Source organism: Malus sylvestris, chromosome 5 (genome assembly GCF_916048215.2).
Source record: "Malus sylvestris chromosome 5, drMalSylv7.2, whole genome shotgun sequence".
NCBI classification, from domain to species: domain Eukaryota; kingdom Viridiplantae; phylum Streptophyta; class Magnoliopsida; order Rosales; family Rosaceae; genus Malus; species Malus sylvestris.
In genome coordinates, this window is record NC_062264.1 from 9,408,397 (window position 1) to 9,424,287 (window position 15,891).

Consider the following 15,891-nt stretch of genomic DNA (forward strand, 5'->3'; position numbering starts at 1 on the left):
AAATCTTTAAACACATTCATGACTTCACTCTTGCACTTTAAAAGGTACAACCAAGTAATCCTTGAATAATCATCCACAAAGGTTACAAAGTATTTATAACCATCAAAAGATTGAATTGTAGGTCCCCAGATATCTGAATGAACAAGTTCAAATAATTTACTAGCTCTAGACCTTGAGGAATTGAAAGGTAACCTAGTAGATTTGGAGAAGTGACAAGTATCACACTCCAAACTACCTTTACATATTGTGGGAAACAAAATGGACAAAACATGGTTTGAGGGATGAGCAAGACGATGATGCCAAATTAGTTGTTCCTGAGAAGGGCTTGAGCTGACTTGAAGACTCTTAGGTTTTGAAAGATTCTTTGAAAGATAGTACAATCCATTTAGGAAGAAACCCTCACCAATCTTCCTCTTGGTGACTATGTCCTGAAAGATAACCTGATCAGAAGAAAAAATAGCATGACAATTTAGTTGTCTTGTGATTTTTCCTACTGATAAAAGATGAAATGGAAAGGAAGGAACATACAAGGCTGATGACTCTATTTGATCAGAGATCAACTTAATTTTCCATTTTCCAACAATTGAGACACCCTTACCATTTGCTACTGACACATATGAAGAGTTTTTTCATTTTTTCGAAGTCATATAAATGTGAAGATTTGTTTGTCATATGGTATGTGGCTTCTGAGTCTATTATCCAATAATCATGCACAAGACTAGCATTTAAAGCAGTGGAGAACGATTTCAATATACTTGGAATTTGTTTACTTGAGCCTCCATGATCAGAATCAGCAAGAAACCCAACAAATTTGCTCAGTAAGGCAGTAGGGCTTTCAATTTCAGTTCCAGTTGTATTCTCTAGATCTCTACTTCTTTGTCTCCCTTGTAAATAGACAGCAAACTGGTTGATCAAGTTCACTGGATTGGAAGTAAAGTCAAGAAAGCTTTCACTTAAGGAAGGAGAAGCAGCTAAAGCTGCATGATTAGCCTTGTACAAAGATGGTTGTGAGTTTCTCTAGAGCCCCTTATTCTTTTGGAAGTTTGGCTTGAGCTCAGGATGTAGAATCCAACATTTGTCAATGGTGTGTCCACCATAGTTGCAATGTTTGCACTTCAGGTCAAACCTTTTGCCCTTGTCTCTTCTATCATCCGAGAACTTGTGGTTTGAAAAGTATGCCCTAGACTCAAGCAATCTGTTTTTGGTTTCAAGATTCATCACTTTCCTTCGAGTTTCTTCACGTTGAATAATGGCACATACACTTGAGAAGGAAGGTAGCTCACTGTTCATCAAAATGTGACCACGTAGATCTTCATAGTCTGAGCTAAGACTAGCCAAGAGTTGAAAAATCTTATCTTCTTCAGCTTTCTTCAGAAGCACGGAAGCATCTATGATGTGAGGCCTGTATACATCAAGCTCATTCCACATACTCTTGATATCACCCAAGTGTTGGACAAAAGACTTACTTTCTTGTTGCAAACCTGCAAGCTCCCTTTTTAGTTGAAAAATCTGGGCAGCATTGTTTTAATTCCCATACATCTCACAAACATTGTTCCAGAGATGGAAGGAAGACTCTGAATAGCTGAATATCTCAGCTAGCTTCCTCTCCATGGAGTTGAGAAGCCACGACATGACAAGTTGATCCTTGCATAGCCATGTCCCATATAAAGGTGATGAAATTTCAGGTGCCTGAATGGTTCCATTTACATAGCCAAGCTTTGATCTTCCACCGAGAGCAAGTGAAACTGCTCGAGACCATGGAAGATAGTTGAACTCATTTAGCAAAACTGAACTGAGTCTTTGATTTGGATTAACTTCTACTTCGGTAAAATTTGAAGTGGGTGAAACACTAAAGCTTGCAGTATCAAGACTAAGAGGATTTTCCCCAGCCATTTGAAACAGCAATGGAAAAACAAAAAGGTTAAAGAAGACGATATGCAGAGACAGGCCACTGTGGTCACTGCTCTGATACCATATTGATTTTCAAGGTTTGTATATTTCTCATAAACTTTACAAGAGAGAGAGAACAAAGCTCTTATAAAGAGCCCGAGAACATATTACAAGATAGAGGACTTTTACCACTATCCACCACATGGTTTCTGCCCTAAGAAACCGTACACACCAAGGATTGAACAAATAACAATATACAATTAAGCAAATCCCAAATTTTAGAGATAAATATTGACAAAAAGAAAAGTATGCTTGAACAAGAAGTGAGATGACAAGTTGGAAAGTTGTAGCCATCACTTTAACCCTTGTAGCCATCACTTTAACCTTGTAGCCATCACTTTAACCCATAACTTAGCTATAGTGATGATTACAACCCATACTTGTGACTTTGATCTATTTCAACAATCTTCTACCATGTGACTTGACTATATACGTTTAAGGTAATGTGAAAGCCGAATGTTGATATGATCATCATTATTTAAATTTAAATTAATCAGTAAATTAATTTTGTTTCAGAAAAGTGCTATATGTTCTTCAACTTCATGGATGTTGATACTGAAGATATTACTACAGGTCCAGCAAATTAAGTAGACAAATAGGTCATTAGGACGTGATTTGCTGCACTACACGAATCACTCCTCCTTTGTCTTTACTGTTGTATTGTATTCTAAATACTTGCCTTCTATGGCTTTACAAAGTCAATTGGTGTAATGTATATATACACACAATATTGATAATGCAAATCATAAAGGAAATCAATCACAAATCACTACTAATAAAACAGTTTGTGCGACAAGGAAGACTTTGTTGCGCAAAGCAATTTTAGGTCGCACAAAAATTATGGCAACGCACCAATCGTCCCTCATAATTTGTCGCACAAAGGCCGTGAAAAAAAACTTGCGTGACAAATAAGTACAAATTCGCCGCGCTTATAAACAATCACTCGACGCTTTGATATTTGTTGCGCTAAAGTTATACAGACAAAGGCTTTCGTCGTACGATATAAAAGGGTACAAGTGTGCTTTGTGACAACAAATTTCTGGGGATGTCAGAAATTTGTCTCTAAAAAATTTGCGCAACGAAACTTGTAAGACGTGCGTAATTTTGCACGATAACCAATAGGCGTCGCCCAAGTGGAATTTAAAATAAATAAATAAATAAATAGAATAAAAGGAATATTAAAAGAATAATATTTCATACAAATGACAAAAAAAAAGAAGGAAATTAATAAATAAAAATTGTACATACAAATACAAAGTTTTAAAAGAAAGCGGGAACAAAACTATGAAAAAAAAAAGCAGAATAATCAATAGGCAAGTCGTTCTGAGGTGCTTGGTAATCTTGCTGCTGGTAGGGGGTGGGGTTGGGGACGAGGTTGGAGGTCGACGGGTTTGATTGTTGTGCATGCTCGGTGTGGAAGGGCCCTGAGGGCGATGTTGCAGAAAAACCGAGAAGATGTATTACGGAGGAACTGAGGGCTTGTACAAGCATTGACATTTAAGACTTGTATGATGTGAGCTCACTCCTTAGGCCAGCGACTTTCTGCTTCAAATCCGTAACCTGGCCCTTTAACTGCGAAAATTATGAGGCTCCACTCCCCCGCCGCCTGGCATTTCCCATACCCGACAATATGTCCCTGGCCTCCAACCGAAGTCTGGTCCAACATCTCTGTCAAGATGTGAAACCTTGCATCCTCAGGGGGATCCACAGACTCGATCAGCATGTCCGAGGGAAGCTGGGAGACAGACTCCAGAAGCACTGACTGACTCTTCTCCACCATAGTCGCTTGTGAAAAAAAAAACATGGATTTTCTGTTATACAAAAAATAAATGTATTAGTTGTACTACTTAAAGAAAATTAAAAAAAAATAAACGTTAGCAAAAAGTAAAAAATGTTAAATGAAAGAAGTCGTAATTAAAAACGCACCACATAGCTCGTCTCCTGAAATGACCGTAAAGCCAAATCTAACTATCTTGTTGGTCCTCGAACTCTTTCAGGCAACCCTCCGCGAGAGCTACCTGCGGATCATCAAACTGCTGGAAATATTGGTGCAGGTCACTCTTCCACTGCTTGTAGCTTTTAGAGAAGAGCCAATTGAGGTGCGCCAACATGTCCTTGTTCATATCCTCCAAATTGTAGTTTGTCTGCAATGTAACAAATATTATGAAAGTATTAGTAATAAAAAACAGTATTAAATATAAATATATAAATTTTACATGAAAAAACATTAAAAAGGCGATGCTACTTACGGACAATTGATTGCACACCATGTTCTTCGTCTCCTCCGGCATCGCCTTCCAAGACTTCCACCACATAGGGCAAAAGGTCCGCACGACATGCCCAATGTCAGGGGCCAATGTACTAGGCTGCTCCGTCGTTGGTGTATCCGAATGTGATACGATCGTTGGTCACCTAGGTGACCTTCGCCGTCTTCAATTGCCGACAAGGTCCTCGGGTGTTTCTCTTGCTGCAAAGAAATGACCAAAAAAAAAAAAAACATTAACCCAAAACTAATAACAAATCCTACTAAAATTTTGGCATAACCTCCCCTATAATTAAAACATTTCCCAAAACCCTAAAAATAACATAAACAATATATGTATCCAACACAATGATCACATACAGTTTAATAAAAGGTTCGGAAAGATGACAATGTTTTAATCCTTACATGACATAACTTAACAAATTGAACCTAAAATAACCCAATTCAGTTAACATGGGAATGAGGGATTGAATTAGGATTGTATACCTGGCCGTGTACCCGAGGCATCGGTTATGGATCCCGATGACGACATCTGGTCCAGAGTGCGGGGACGCCGGTGAGTACGTCGGACGCTAACAGGTAGCGCCACCGAAGAAGTAGACGATGCCTGCACCTGTGGGACTAGAGGACCAACTGGGTCAATCAGATTCACCTTTCCTATGGTTCATCTCTGCTGGAGCAGTGGTGGCAGTAGTAGGTAGTTGTCAGACTAGGTATAGAAGTCATCGCCCTCCGGGTTCTAATGAGATGTGACATTTTACAAAATTGGAAATAAATTGTTAGGTGCTTAGATTCCTGTTTCAAACATAGTGAATCCATATATTAAGATTTTATAAGTGAGAGGAAAAAAAAGGATCAACAACACCAAGAATAAAATTTTATTATAAAAGATACACCCATTACAAATGATCACATCCCCTCACTAGATATATGCCCACTCAAACCTAAATTAATGGTTCATCCAAATTTACAATTATACTCGCAAATGCTTTAAGCATCCAGGAGTTCTACAAGCAGAACATATGTCAGTTTATATCGTTACTTTTTTTTAAGAATACATAAATAAATTAATTAAAACAACACCATTCTAGAATATAGAGAAGGTTACTTAGTGCAGATAATAGTTTAATCTTTCTTTGTACTTATGCATGGAATTGTCAAGCTATGAATGCTCTCTAGCTGGACCTAGAGGTCAAAAATCTTGGTGTGTCTTGTTAAATCACGAGGCCTAGAGGCAGTCGATTGTCGTGAGGTTTATCCTTGCATGATTGGTCGATTAGTGAGCGTTTTGTGGTCAACCAGGATGAGCGAGGTGTGGCATGCATTGGTTAGGGTTTCCTCGTGGACTAGGGCTTGAGCTTGTGGGCAAGAAAGCCTAGGGTTTAGCGTGCTAGGGCTTGCAAACCCTTAGCCATGTTTAGGAGAGCTGCACCTTAGGGGAAATGGAAGTTGAGGTGGCTTCGGTGGGCATTGTTGTTAGTCTCATGGGGGATGGGACTGGTATCATGGTGGTGATAGATGGCACCATAACAACGATGGTGGCTCGGGTCGCTCCTCCTTTCACAATGTCGGTGGCTCGAGTTTTGTCGTTCCTTGTAGCATGACGTGGAGTCGTAGGTGTAACAGCCTAAAAAATTTAACATATATGGTTATGTGGAAGATTTTATCGATAAGTGGAAATGACGAAAATGCCCTAGGGGCTAAACGTAATTTTACGAGGAAGTATTTTACCTTCGTATATTTTGTCATGTTTCTTGTAATATTTGGATAAAGCTCGATCCTATGAGTGTGTAGGCGAAAACCGTTCGTGAAACAGAATTATAACAAAGAAATTAGAGATGTTTTCGTTGTGGAAAAAACAAATTGGGGTTGAACCCTGCTAGGTGGCAGCAAGAAAGAGGGGAAATGAGGGATGCGGGAGAGAAAAGGAGGAAGGGAGAGGACCAATTGGCAGAGGAAGAAGGGAGAGAAAGGAGGGAGGTGAGGGAGCACCAGATCCTTTTGGATCCGTACAACCCGACTGGACCCCGTTCCTTGACCCGGCTCAAACTTCTTCGTCTGACGTCTATTCGAGGTGATTCTGGTGTCTATGGAAAGCTCTCGTCGAACCCAACATCCTTATGGTGGGTTAAATTTCAAATTTTCTAACCCAAATTCACAAATCAAAGCCATACACCCATGGGTGCATCCGGCAGCTTTAACCTTTTTCCGGTGGCTCTTTTCAACCCAACTTTTCTAACCCAAATTCAAAAATCGATGACCACCACCAAAAGACTCATTTCAACCCTGGGAGCAAGGCCCAAGCCTTGGATGAGGCGTCAAAGTTCATTTTGGTGGCAAATCGACAACTACCCAAATTGAGGGTTTCGGCAGTTCAAGGGATTTTTCGGCCACTACCCGGCCGAATTAGACTTCAACCCAGGTATGAAAGTTGTTCCTCTCATTGAACTCTACAACTAGGGATGGGCAACGATTATGGTGGACGGTTAACCGCGGTTATTTATCAATAACCGTTTATGCTCATATCTGCATAACTGTTTACCCGTTGAGTATTTGCCTAAACAGTTATACTCATACCCATAACCATTTATAAATGGTTAACCATGCCCATAACCATGTACCCATTTTAATGTAACCGTTTAGTACCCGTTTACCCATTTACCCTTTTTAACCCGTTTATCCTTTCTTTTTTACCATTTACCCATTTTTTATCTGTCTACATGTTTTTTTAACAACTTGAAAATTAAAAAAGAACAATTTGTCATTTGACAATCGAGGAGTCTACATATTTTTTCAACACAAATATAATATGTTTATATTTGTTCCACTTTGCTGCAGAAAATCTCATCTAACTGTTATGTTGGCATATGGATCTAATGGATTATACCCATCTGCATCATATATTAATTGTCACCAAAATTTGAACAACTGAATTAAACAAAAATCTTAGAGAGAGAGAGAGAGGGGGGGGGGGGAGAGATAGCTTGTTGCTTACATGATAATCCGAAGGAGTTGATGAGAGAGAAGATGAAAAGCAAGAGTAGGTTCATCTTTTCTCCAAATTAAAAATTTTCAATTGCATTGCACTAGCATATATCCAAACACATGCAGTGAGATGATATATTCTCAAATTGGGACAAAGATCGCAGCCGGATCTCCCACACTAAGTCCTAAGGATCCGGAGATCCGAACTTTTGAAATTTGATCCAATGACTACAAGTCCCTCAAACTGTGCTGAGTCTATATTATATTAACTACAAAAACCATGCATTATAGTCAATAGCATTGATTTAAGTTTTGTCTGATAAGGAACATAGTTTGTGTTAATAACCATTTAAGTTTATAACCGTGGTTAATACTCATAACCACCCATTTAAATTTCAAAGGTAAACGGTTATACCCATAATTGTTTATTTATCTAAACGATTACCCATAACCGTAACCATGAAATTTAGATGGGCGGATAACCTCGGTTACCCATAACCAATGGGTATTTGCCCATCCCTATCTACAACCCTCTAAAATTTGGTAATTTTTAAAGTTCGTCGGAATTTGGGGTTTCCGTTCGTTGGAAACCGCCACGTACAGCGACACATGGCCAGAGGGCCGATGCTGCTTTTTTAAACTAATTTTGATATTCTGAATCCATATTTGAAATGCATTTGGTGTGATTCATTTGTTTGAACCTAGTTAGTGATTATTAGTCACTTGAAATTTTTTCAAAAATGAGTTAGAAATTGAATTTGTGAACTACGATGACTTGATCCATTCGTAGGGTACGTAAGCAGTCTAACGAGAAGGTTAGATGGATCCATAAACTAAACAAAATGATTATTTATTTTAGTGTGGTTAGTTAGAATTATAATTAACCATTATTTTTATTGTGGCCTACCTGTGTGTTTGGTTTCTAAATTGAAAATTTTGGGATGTTACAGTAGGTGTCGCAGGTGGGGCCAATGGAATCGGTTCCAACCTTGCAATATAGAGAGCCGAACTTGGTGGTGGTGCCACCACCATTTTGATGTTCCTACTCGATAATCTTTGTGTTTCCACCAATTTTGAATTAAAGAAGATACTGATGAATGAAGTTTTATGTTTAGAATTTTGTTTTTGCAACTGTTTTTCAAGAACTCTCAATGAAAGCACCAAGTTTTGGGAGCACACTTTCGTTGCAAATTGAATTGCTGAAAACTTACACAAATAAGGACAAGAGAAAAACAAAGTCAGGCTAACACTACTGTAGGTTTAGACAAAGGGTATTTGATGCCTAAGTCAGAAAGGCTATAGGAAGTGATAAGAGTGTGGTGAGAGTTCTTGATTACTGGGATAAAGTGGCTAGCTTGGCTATTTATAGAGAATTGAGGAACTAACCCTAGCATTCAGGTTCGTTGAACTTGTTAGCAAAGTGTTATCTGGTCTGCACACCAATGGAAAAGTGTTCCTCTAAGATTCAAGGAATATGCTTTGGAAAGTCTTGTCATGCTAAGAGACTGACAGGTAAACTCATTACATATCAGGGTAATCTGCATAGTCACATGGCGATCAACTTTAAATGTATGTGATGAATTGAGCTTGGGGCATGTTGATTGTGGGCTCTTAAGGCCTTCATAGAGAATGTGGCCCATTAACGCGTTAAGGTTTGACTAACAGTTTGTGTATTCCATCAATGATAGAGTAGTTATTTTGTCTAAGTGGTACCATCGGGTGTTTTTATTGATCGGGATATTTTTATGTTCCCACACATACATTGTGGGAGCATACAACAGTTGATGAAGAGACAAAGAAGGAATAGTGAAATCCTTACAGGAAATATTTCAAAGTAAAGAAAATAAAATGCAAAGATCATCATGCTAATAACATATTATAAACAGACAAATGATAGAGAATTTTTTCTAGAGATTCAAGTAACACGCGCGTGGTGAAAATGGACCGGGGCCGGAAGAAAATTACTAAAGGACGATGGAGATTAAAATGACATACTCATCACGGTGAGTTCAATATGGTCATTTTCGTCATTTGAGGAGAACCTTGTATTTGTGGACCGACTGAAATGCCCTTACTACGCGCCACACGGCCCAGCTTCATTGGGTGAAAGAGCGGAATAACTGGAATGCACGCTGTACAGGATAACTCCCTCCTGGAAAAGCTAGGGTACTCTGCAAATTAGCGGGAAGAAACCCTTCTCGATTGCACCACAGAAGGAAGAGATTCTTACAAGGACATGAACAATGGTTCCTCTTCCAAAATGCACGGTCCTGATCAACCTGAAATAAGTGGGTCCTCCCCCAAATCCCTGCGCACCAAAATGGGCAAACCGGAAGACAGTGAAAAGAAGGTAACTTTCTTGTTCAATTTCAAAATTTTACAATTACCCACTTCATAATTCACCAAAACAGGGTTACCCAGATACCCAGAAGTGCTTTCGGAAATAGTTCTGATCCTCAACTTCAAGACTCTGTTTTGAGATTGATTTGATTTGATTTTCCCAAATATTGTTTCATTTGTATAATGTGTTGATTGCCCCCTGTTATGGATCATGAGAGTCGGCATTGTTTAAAAAAAAAAAATTCAAAAAAATCGTTTCAAAATTGTTTTTTGATTTTGGATTGTTGCCCATCATTCTGATCACCGGAAAATTGTCAAAAAAGCTTTGAGCATATGCTAATACTATGAGTCTATGTTTAGAACTTAAATTGTAGTTTTTTTTTCATTGTTTTGCTTTTCATGTAACTTTGTGTAGATTTTTCTTAAGAATCTCAAAGATGTTGAGATTAGTGTTCCGATAGTGTATGGCAATATTGCATTCTGGCTCGGTAAGAAGGCGAACGAGTAAGTATTGCTTTATTGTCTTGTTGAATTACTTACATGAGGAATGGAATATGATAGTTAAGTTCGTGACATTTAACCAGGTACCAATCGCACAAGTGGACTGTGTACGTTCGTGGGGCAACCAATGAGGATCTTGGAGTGGTGATAAAACGTGCTGTTTTTCAGTTGCATTCCAGTTTCAGTAATCCCACAAGGGTGGTTGAGTCACCACCATTTGAATTGTCAGAATGTGGCTGGGGTGAATTTGAAATTGCCATTACGCTTTTCTTCCACGGTGATGTTTGTGATAAGCCATTAAACTTGTGAGTTGCTTTGAATAATAAATTACGTGATTTACTTGGTACTTGGCTGTCCAATTTTGTGTTTGATGCTGTCTAAGTTCTTTGCATTTGTACCAAGTCCTCGACAATGGAATGGTAGATTTAAACCTAGTTTGACCGAAGCAACTTTGTCTTTTAATTTCCAACATCGATATGTTCATTGTCTATCTGAGTATTCACCAGAACCCTTGCAGCGACACATCCTGCTTTATATGTACCATATAGTTATGAAATGGGGAAATTAGATTTTACTTAGCCTTCTAGTATGCTTAATTGGGAGATGAATTTTTATGAGTTTGATTATTTATTACGTGCATTGGTATAATTTTACATTTGATTGGAAAAAACCAACAACCTGTTTTTCATTTTAACGTACATTTGGTACTATGCCTGCCCATCTTTGCAAGGAGAATTTGATCTTGAACTTTTTCACAGATTTCATCATTTGAAGTTGTACCCAGAGGATGAGTCCGGTCCTATGTCGACTAAAAAGCCTGTCGTTGTGGAATCATATGATGAGATTGTGTTCCCTGAGCCTTCAGAGGCTTTCTTAGCTCGTGTGCAGAATGAGCCAGCTGTTGTCGTTCCCAGACTACCTGCTGGCGTTGCTTTGCCTCCACCTGGTATAAATTATTTATGCTGTTGTGTCTGTAATTTCTCTTTATCATTTTGTGGATTGTAAATTATTCCTTTTCATTGCATGTAGTGCCAGTTGAGGATCCAAATAAGAGAAAGAGAGGGGACACTAAAGATCATCCCCTATGCCAGTGGTTCACAAACTTTTCAGAAGCAGATGAGCTGCTACAACTTGCAGCAGCTCGTCAGCAGGTATGCATTACTTTATCTCATATTTTCTAGATATAATTTATGGAACTTGAAACTTTGTGATCATGAAGAGCTGTCAATAAGTCTGTATTTGTGGAAAAAAATTTACCATCTGTGGTTTCTTAGATTATGTGCTGATGTATTTGTCCAGTTAATTTCTTTGTGCTGAATCCTTTTGCAATTTATTGCATATATTAGTGTCTAGGATTCTAAAATCTTATGTGCACTCAAACTCCAAAGATAAATATAATAATTATTATTAGAAGTATTTCACCCTTCTCATTTATGTATTGAATGGAATTCCATCCGTATTTTGCAGTCATGTCTTTAGCGCAACTTTAGATGTATATTTGAGAATTATGAACTCTAAAATCATCATTATACGTTAGTGAAGAAAACATCAAACATGAGCCCAGTATGCTTAGAGAAAATGAATAGGACGGCTTCATGTTCTAAGAGTTGTAAAGCGATTTCATAGAAACATTGTTGTGCATCAATCAAAAACATTTACCCGATAGATGGTAGCTCTCTATCTGGTCAATCATGTAGTGTGTAAACTAGTGTAATAATGTCTAATCTAACAGATGTTTAAATATCCCAAGAGATATAGGGGTACGATGTTTGAATCCTAGGGTGTGCTCTGTAAACCCCAAAGACCAGCCAGCCATGTTTAGTAGGGCTGTGTTTAAATTGAACAGTCTTTGGTACTCAAATGCTGTAAGCTGGTCTGTGGAACTGATAATGCGTTGAGAACACAGCCAGGATGAATAACAAATCAGCATGCTTTTTGCGTTAATGGATTGTAACGTCCATGGGTTCAGATGTAGAAAATGGTGAACCAAAATTGTACTTTAGAGCCAAGGCAGACCTAAAATAACTTTCAAAACTAGTTCTTATTTAAGTTGTTTTAACTATAAACTAATTCTTTAGTTTCCCAAACACATCCTAAGTATGTGTTGAATGGATTGACTGGGTTCTCAAATGAGTTAAGGGAGGACTACCTTTCTTCTTCCAATGAATTCTGATAACATGTTTCCAAACAGAGCAAAATGTATGCAAAGATCTGTAGTCATTCGCTCATGGTATCGTTCTATGTTTATGTACACTACTAGGGAGAGTAAAAAAACAGGCTGGCAATTATGGCAGGCAAGTACGCACTGCTTTTTTGTAACCCTTGGTCTAATCAGAAGACTAATAGTCTCGTCGGTCGCCAAATTTCCACCAAAGTTTCTTTTTGAAGTGCGAACATGCCATATTGAGTTAAAAGCCCCCCCCCCCCCTCGGGGACAAATCTCTCAGCTAGAAATGGAGCCAACCATCTTCCATGAAACATATCTGTATGGCGTTCAACGGAATGAATATGTTTTCTTTAAATTCTCCTTGGGCAGACTAATTTGTTGAGTTCTGCATAATTGTATGAGTTCTTACTGGTAATTCTCACGACTGCTATAGTGGTTGTTTAAATTATTCTGAAATTCGTGAACCAGCCTAAGCATCTGTGATAAATACCTAATTTTGTTTCTTTATGTTCATTGACTCATCACAATCAAATTTCTTTGTGATTTCATTGTTATTAACCATTGAAATCTGAAATAAGTTGGAATTGAGTAGGTTATGAATCCTGAAACTAGTAAGGATTTATTAAGATGAATCACATGTTGTAGAGATCTGAACATATTTGATGTTTATGCATTAGTAGGCAGTAATGTATACCATAAGCTTGGTTACTCTAGTTAAGATAACAAAATTACTTATCGTGATAGAAAATGCTCAAGGAACTATATTAACCTCAGGTTTCAAATGCCATTGTATTAGGTTCAAGCTCATATTGCTAAATTCCGAAGAGAGATGACTCTTCTAGAGGGTAAGAATAAACAAGTGAATTCTGTCTCCGACCAGTGACTGTACATTATCCTGCAGATTTATGAAGATTCCAGTTCCAAATTGGTTCCGTGGTAGATACATTCGAATTACTCGCAGCAGATGCACATGATGGCACACAAATGTAGTGCCTACATGTATATTCTCAGCTATGGCGAGTTATTGTACCTTCTCATTTTCTTTTTTGTTTATCTCTCTTTTACGTAAATTTGTTGTCTTGCTCATTTGCAATGAGGCATCCATCGGTAAACGATTTAAAGGAGGAACGTAAAAGGTGTATCTTTTAATATATTTTATGCCAAGAAAAGAGAGAATTTTGGTTTACTTTGACCCTTATTATTGATTGTTCAACTTGTCTGTGCTAGTAATCTGAAAGTACATATGAAGAGAATATAGTAGGTATGAAATTTGAGGTGCATTCGGAACTACGATATCATCTGAATCAATTGTGTTCACTTGTGTATTATAACCAATATTGCCATGCATTTTAATTACATAATATATAGTTCCACTGATTAATTGTAATGCTTGGTTAATTTTACAATGGATTTGGATGATATTACCATTTAAAATTTTACAAAGTATTATTTTCTGTATAATTATATATAATATATAAAACATATATATTAAAAAATTTAGGTCCTGTGAGGCTTCGCCTCACACCTAGGTGGGGCTATCCATGGGACACCTTGTCTACGCCTTCGCCTTTTAATACATTGATTTGGTTTCACTCACCTATTTGTATCGATTGTCATAGTGCAGAAGCTATATTGAAGTTTTTGTCGTCCTCTACTAGAGAAGATATTCAATATGGCTGACTAACTAGGGTAGCTCTCACATCACGTGGGATTATGTGGTGGCTAAATACATAATGATCTTATGTAAGAGGTGCCCTACAAACGATGTGGTCAGTTATCTCTACATTGTTCGCCATTTACTATTTCCCTTGCAATGCACATGGGATTGAATTCATATTACCAATTTACAAATCTTGATGGCATAACCATCAGGTGCTTAGTGTTCTGATCCTATCCTTACTTTGAAAATACACATGGATATGGATAACACCATATTTCATATATATCCTTTGACCAATCATGTTTCTATGTGTTTATTTAGTATGTTTATGATTTTTAAACTTCTTATTGAACAACCCATGGGACCATGTATTCTGACATCACCACCATCAAAATCCATTATGTAGCCTCTTCAGGCTTCATTGTCAAAGCAATTGCTTACAACCCACATGGGTGTGAATGCCTTTGTTCATTATGTTTTTTCCATTCGAACAATATTTTTACCTGATCCAAACTACTCTGAACATGATTCAACTTAATTACAAAAGCAGAAACACAGTACTTTAGCCAACTGAGCTACGTTTGAAGTCTGCATTTTCATTATTGGTTTAGTTCCTCTTGTTCTACCCATACCTATAAAAGAATAATAGTTGGGATCTTTTGGTAAATATTCAAGATGACCTCATTTTGTTACCAAGTTTTCAGCAAGAGAGCCAGTGGAAAAAGACAATACCTCATAAGATATTCCAACTATATACAGTTAACAGTTGAAGTAATCTTTTTTGGATAATTGAAGAGAGAGAGAGAGAGAGAGAGAGAGAGAGAGAGAGAGAGAGAGGGCTGTTTGAAGCAGTTGAAAATGATCTCATCTCAGTGATCATCATCAGGTCCTTACATTGTTGTCTTTACAGGAGAGTTTTGGGGGCAAGAGTAACATGGCCATCATGTGCAAAACCAAGCCAGAGTCACAATCAGTGAAAAAATGAGAAGAAAAAAATATATACCCCCAAAATTTGAATAAAATGTCTATTGGCTTTGCAGGGCACCGTATTTTTGGTGGGTCTATGGTGGCGGGCCTTTACAGTCCCTCTCCTGTGTTTTTGTTTGTTCTTTTTTCCCCCAATCAATCTCATTCACAGAACATGGGATGGGAGGGGTTCTTCAAAAGACGGTGACATGTATGTAGGTAATTTGATACCTGTGTATGTTTTCTATCTGGGGCTGCCTGTTGCAACAGATTTTACCCTCCAACCTTGGCCCCCATATATAGTCACTTTCTTTGACAGGTCGACTTAGCCACACCATTGCCAGGTCGACTTACTTAGCCACAATAGTTCTAAAATCAAGAACCCAGCTGTTTGAGGACGTTCTTGGCGACATGCACTCAACAACACCAACGCGGTTTCAGCCAAGAGTTTCGGCTAGGTCTGCTAGAAACACCGTAGCTAAGGACTAGTTGGCTTATCAAAGAGTGCACCGTCTCTAGTCAACTAAAACCGCTTTCTTATGGTCTTTGGCACAAATACTTTTAGTTATTTGGAGAGTTATGTAGTGCATATTTTTTGGAGCTGCCCCGGCCTCAAAAATCTAATGACCGGCTCTATGTTGGTAGAAAATTACACCCTGTAAACCTACATTTTTGGTGGTGCTTGTGAGTGTGATAATTAATTATGATCGTAAGGATTATGTACTTGTTTGGGTTTGAGAAAAACACAAAAAGAAGAGACAGAAATGCAGGACATGACCGTATCGGCCACTAAATCATAGCTTGTGGACCACTGTATGAATTCGAACATGGAGGGGTTCCTTTGCTGAAATGGATGCAGACTCTAGGAAGGCATAAGTGGTGTACATTTGCAATAGATTTATGTCTCATTGCAAATCTTCTTTTCTGGTGGGACTAGTTTCATCAGGACCACAGAAAGAAAGCTCTACGTTATTAAGACAGTGCACTTCACTGTTATGTTAACCATTAGGTCCATTGCCAATGACTCGTCAGGTTTTGGATCTGTTAGAGCATCTTCAA

At 38.1% G+C, this 15,891-nt stretch overlaps 1 protein-coding gene across 2 annotated transcripts; it reads left to right on the forward strand.

Moving 5' to 3' along the window:
• The first annotated feature begins 9,349 nt into the window (after positions 1-9,349).
• LOC126621558 (transcription initiation factor TFIID subunit 14b-like) lies at positions 9,350-13,392 on the forward strand. Of its 2 annotated transcripts, none has more exons than XM_050290083.1 (6): positions 9,350-9,548; positions 9,954-10,042; positions 10,123-10,344; positions 10,798-10,985; positions 11,075-11,190; positions 13,003-13,392. In XM_050290083.1, exons 1-6 carry the CDS (start codon positions 9,435-9,437, stop codon positions 13,087-13,089), a joined length of 816 nt encoding a protein of 271 aa, XP_050146040.1. In that variant the 5' UTR covers positions 9,350-9,434; the 3' UTR covers positions 13,090-13,392. The 2 variants fall into 2 exon arrangements, with proteins under 2 accessions (XP_050146040.1, XP_050146039.1); XM_050290082.1 differs by having other exon boundaries at positions 9,356-9,548; positions 11,069-11,190.
• The last annotated feature ends 2,499 nt before the right edge of the window (positions 13,393-15,891 follow it).